We start from the raw sequence: 4,800 nt of genomic DNA, 5'->3' as shown, positions 1-4,800 counted from the left end.
GCTCCAGCCCCTGGATCATCTTTGTGGCCTCCTCTGGACTCGTTCCAACAGATTTATGTCTCTCACATGGTGGGGACACCAGAACTGGACACAGTATTTGAGGTGGGGTCTCCCAAGACCAGATTAAAGGGGGAGAATCACCTCTGTTGACCTGCTGGCCACACTCCTCTTGATACATCCCAGGATGCATGGGGGAAGGGGTGTTGACCAGATTACAAGGGGCTAACTGGAGCAGAAGAGACCCACATGCACACCCTCCTTTTCCTCATGGTGTCAAGGAGGCTTTGATCCTCCCTCCAAGTGGGGATGTGAAGGAGCAAGAGACATGGAGGAAGCTCCGGCATGGTGGGAAGCCCTCACACGCTTTGAGAGAAAGCCCTGACACTTGCACTGGCCCTGGGGCCCGTGTATCATCCCTCGCGAGGAGACAGCCCACGTCCCCTTACAGCATGGGCTCGTCTCGGGCATCAGAGCTCTTTCCTGCCATGATGTGCTGGGGCTATGAGCAGTGATCCCAGATGGAAGAGAAGGGATGATGCTGGGCTCCAGGGTGCTGGCAGCCAGTCTCGATCCTGCTCATTTTCCTTTCCGCAGCGCTCCCAGCAGCTGAAGCGTGCAGCATGGGCGGCCCCGGCACCACACCGCTTGAACTCCGGCCTGCCCATGAATATCGGGGTGCTCTTTGTGCCGCAGCAGGAGGCGTGGGTGGTGGAGAGGATGGGCAAGTTCCACCGAATCCTTGAGCCTGTAAGGAGCCGCTTTTCTCCCCTTCTGGATTCAGCAGGTTCCTAAAGCTGTAGCGAGGCGCGTCCTTTGCACAAGGATTCAGGTGGTGGTGTGCTTATTCTTCTAGACTGCAATCCTTTTGACTGCTTGTAGACTAATTTCCCTTAGTGGGGTATTAAAAGCAATGAGACACCTAAATTCGCATTGTGTGAAGCGCACTTGCTCTGTCTGCAGCATCTGCAGCGTGTAGCGTACTTGGGCTTTGTTTGTGCAGCTCACTCTAATCTGGCTGAGCTCCCTGGGGCGAAAACCCCATACTGGAGGGTTCAGCCATCTAATCTCACACCTTTTCCCAGGGTTTGAACTTCCTCATCCCTCTGCTGGATCGAATTCGTTACGTACAGAGTCTCAAAGAAATTGTCATTAATGTCCCAGAGCAGTCAGCGGTCACCCTAGGTAAGGAGCAGCTTCTGTGTCCTGCCCCTTTCCTTCTGCTGCGTCTGAGGTGAGCAAGGGACAGAGTGGGAGGAGTGGAGATGTCCCTGGCGTCCAGTCTTGCCCATGCTCTTGGCACTCTGAGCTGGGGCACCCCAAAAAGTCCTTTCTGCCCTTTTGGGGCTGCACCTGTCCTTTCATGGTGGGTTTAACACACCTGTGCAGGAATCTGTTCTTCAGATGTTTTCCTTTGCCAACTCAAATCTCTGTGTTTCTGCAGAAAGGATTTCAGATCAGGCTAATGGACTGCCCCGCCTTCCTGCTTAAATCTTTAGTTATGAAGATAACTATAGTAGGGAATTTTTTTATCTAGAAACCTGAGACTTCTTGTGTATTAAAACATAAAAACGTGGTGTTTTCTAGGGAACATCCACGTCCTTTATACAAAGCTCCTTAGATAAGGAGATCTATTTCAGCTAATCCCTCTTCCCATGCCATGCTGTTGACACCAGGAAGGAAAAGGATGACCCTGCCCAGCTCTGCAGATTCCATTGCAAGAGAGAGCATTGCTGTACTTCGTCTTGCTGCTCCAGTAAACAGGGTGTATTGTTCTCTCTCGGCAGATAACGTCACCCTGCAGATCGATGGTGTGCTTTACCTGCGGGTTATGGACCCCTACAAGGTACCGTCCCTTCTGCAATGATTCTTGGCCCAAGTCAAACTTGCAGCTTCTGTGGCTGTGCCTGGTGCAGTCTGCGTGTGCTGCACTGCTCAGTCAGCCGCCTTGGCAGCCCCTTGGGCCTCCCTAGGCTCTGGACTTCACTTTCTTTGGCGGGAATGTCCGTGGCAGGTTTCTCTTAGTGCTATGTTTGCCTGTCCTGCCTTGTTCGAGGTCCCTCTCGGCACTGCCATTTGCATTTTCTTTGCTTCTGTTCTCCAGGCCAGCTATGGGGTGGAAGATCCTGAGTATGCGGTGACTCAGCTGGCCCAGACCACCATGAGATCTGAACTTGGCAAGCTGTCACTTGACAGGGTCTTCCGGGTGAGCTGATGGAGGTGGATCAGGGAGCTGCTGGCGTCTCTCGGAGCCCCAGAGCAGTCTGTGTGGCCAGGCTGATGTGCTTAGCAGCAGAACGCCCTTTGCTTAGAGGGCTTCTGTCTTCTGTTTCAGTTGACCTATTAGTGAATCCTTGGAGATGGGTCTTGTTTCAGGTTGTTTTTTTTTTCAACGGGCTATTTTTTGCCCTGCCCTGGGTTAGTTGGAAAGGGTGATGGCTGACGTGTGCCCAGACCTGGCAGTCTGTGTGGCCAGGCTGATGTGCTTAGCAGCAGAACGCCCTTTGCTTAGAGGGCTTCTGTCTTCTGTTTCAGTTGACCTATTAGTGAATCCTTGGAGATGGGTCTTGTTTCAGGTTGTTTTTTTTTTCAACGGGCTATTTTTTGCCCTGCCCTGGGTTAGTTGGAAAGGGTGATGGCTGACGTGTGCCCAGACCCGGCCAGTCCAGCCACATTTCTCTTAAGTCGGTGACTCTTTGCTCAGCCCCAGTGATGAATGTTCTGGCTGACCCAGTTCATGGGGGGCCATAACCCTTGTGCTGTGTTTGCTGGGCAGAAACAGGAACTGTTTGCATTCCTGGATGGTGTTTGTGTCCAGGTGTATGCCAGATGTTTGTATCCCAACAATTTCAGTTTGGGATGCTGCCCTCCCTAGAAGACAGTGACCCCTTCAAAAGATGTGGGAGGCTTTTGACCCTGCCAGTGGGTTTTTCTGGCTGACCTTGACCCTTGAGGGGGGTGCCTCTTTTAGCAGCTGACTCCTGTTCTTGTGCAAAGTGCCTCTTCTTTGCTCTCTTCCATTTCTTTTGTGCCTGCCAGGAGCGGGAGTCCCTCAACGCCAACATTGTGGATGCTATCAACCAGGCTTCAGACTGCTGGGGCATTCGATGTCTGCGCTACGAAATCAAGGACATCCACGTACCCCCACGTGTGAAGGAATCCATGCAGATGCAGGTTTGGTTCTCTGATGAGGTGATCTGGAACAAGAGGGGAGTCTCCCCTTCCGTGCTGCACCATTTTTATCTGTCCAGGGCTGGCAGCACTGTCCCCTCCTGCAGCGAGGGGAGCTCATTAGCACTTTGGCTGACAAAGTACAGCTGTTGAATAATACCTGTTCTGGTTTTGGTGGTGGTGGTCCCTGCCTCGTACACACAAGCCCTGCCTGGTACACACAGCAAAAGTACAGCTATTGAATAATACCTGTTCTGGTTTTGGTGGTGGTGGTCCCTGCCTGGTACACACTCTGCTGCGATCTGTTGGAAGGAAGTCCCAGAGCTGAAAGTCTCCCCCCTTGAGAAAAGCCAGGTGCCAGATCTCTGGGCTGAAGGGGAGGAGAGGAAAGCTGCCGTCTGCTTCAGTGTGGACAGTGCTGCGGAGGGCTGTGTGAGGAGCAGAACCAGCCCTCACTGGGGACCACGCGTGTTCTGTAGCTGTGTTCCCGTCCTCTGCTGAGCTGTGCTTGCCCAAGGAGGATGTAGGAGCGTGTCTTCACTGCGCTTGCCCCATGGATGAGATTATCCTGGCATGGCCGTACCGAGCTGTCATCTGACCTGTGTTTGCAGGTGGAGGCAGAGCGACGGAAGCGGGCGACAGTGCTGGAGTCAGAGGGGACGCGAGAGTCGGCTATCAACGTGGCCGAGGGGCAGAAACAGGCCCAGATCCTGGCATCGGAAGCTGAGAAGGCTGAACAAATCAACAAAGCTGCTGGTAGCGCCCTGGGCTAGAATGTGTGGGGCCCTGGGGGATCCATAACCCTCTGTGCCAAGTCGCGATATTCTTGGGGAGCAGACCACATCGCTGTCTGTGGGCCAGGCGTTGGCCACAACGATCCTTTCCTGCTGGCGCCCTCGGGCCAAGCTCCCACTGCGAGCGGCAGGAGGTGCATGGCAGGAGTATCGCCAGGCAGCTGCTGGGGAAGAGGAGGCTTCGGACACGTGAAATTGGCTTGGTGTACACCTTGAAGTTGTCCTAATTCTCACCGCAAGCGCTTCGTGGCCGTTCTGATGCACGTTCTACTGTCGTTCGTTGCAGGAGAAGCCAACGCCATGCTGGTCAAGGCCAGGGCCAAGGCGGAGGCCATTCAGCTCCTGGCAGCTGCTTTGGCACAGCAGGTGAGTCGCGGCTCCTTGGGGCGATCACCACTTTGGTGTTTGCACGGGGAGGGCAGGTGAAGCCACAGGGCCAAGATGTCACCTGGCTTTCTTGTGGATGCTCCCTGGTATCTTCAGCAGCTGCGAGCGAGGAGTTTTGCTGTCTTGGGGGCCATGACCGGCTGGGGCAGACTGGGGACAGGGGCGCCAGGGAGCTCTTGTGGTACATGACTGGCAGCTGAACCTTATCCCTCTCTACCCCAGCACGGCAATGCTGCTGCATCTCTCTCCGTGGCAGAGCAGTATGTGAACGCCTTCTCCAAGCTTGCCAAAGACTCCAACACTGTCCTGCTGCCCGCCAACACTGGTGACATCACCAACATGGTTGCACAGGTCAGTGAGGTTGGAGGGCCTCTTGTTTCCTGCCTCGGGGGAGGTGGAGATGGCAGCCTGACGGGGCATGGCCCTCTCTTCCCCGTGGCTCTCTTGTCCT

The 4,800-nt window shown here is 54.5% G+C and overlaps 1 protein-coding gene across 1 annotated transcript; it reads left to right on the top strand.

Annotated features, from left to right (window-relative positions):
• Window positions 1-596: 596 nt before the first annotated feature.
• On the top strand, window positions 597-4,704 carry STOML2 (stomatin (EPB72)-like 2; the record flags this gene model as incomplete). The annotated part of the gene is made up of 8 exons (XM_009868341.1): window positions 597-747; window positions 1,083-1,182; window positions 1,785-1,843; window positions 2,102-2,203; window positions 3,037-3,171; window positions 3,780-3,924; window positions 4,249-4,328; window positions 4,572-4,704. Coding segments are annotated over exons 1-8 (838 nt in total), but the record flags the coding sequence as incomplete, so codon positions are not given.
• Window positions 4,705-4,800: the final 96 nt, after the last annotated feature.

This window comes from Apaloderma vittatum, unplaced genomic scaffold (genome assembly GCF_000703405.1).
Source record: "Apaloderma vittatum isolate BGI_N311 unplaced genomic scaffold, ASM70340v1 scaffold14824, whole genome shotgun sequence".
Taxonomy (NCBI): Eukaryota; Metazoa; Chordata; class Aves; order Trogoniformes; family Trogonidae; genus Apaloderma; species Apaloderma vittatum.
This window is presented reverse-complemented; position numbering and strand designations above follow the sequence as displayed.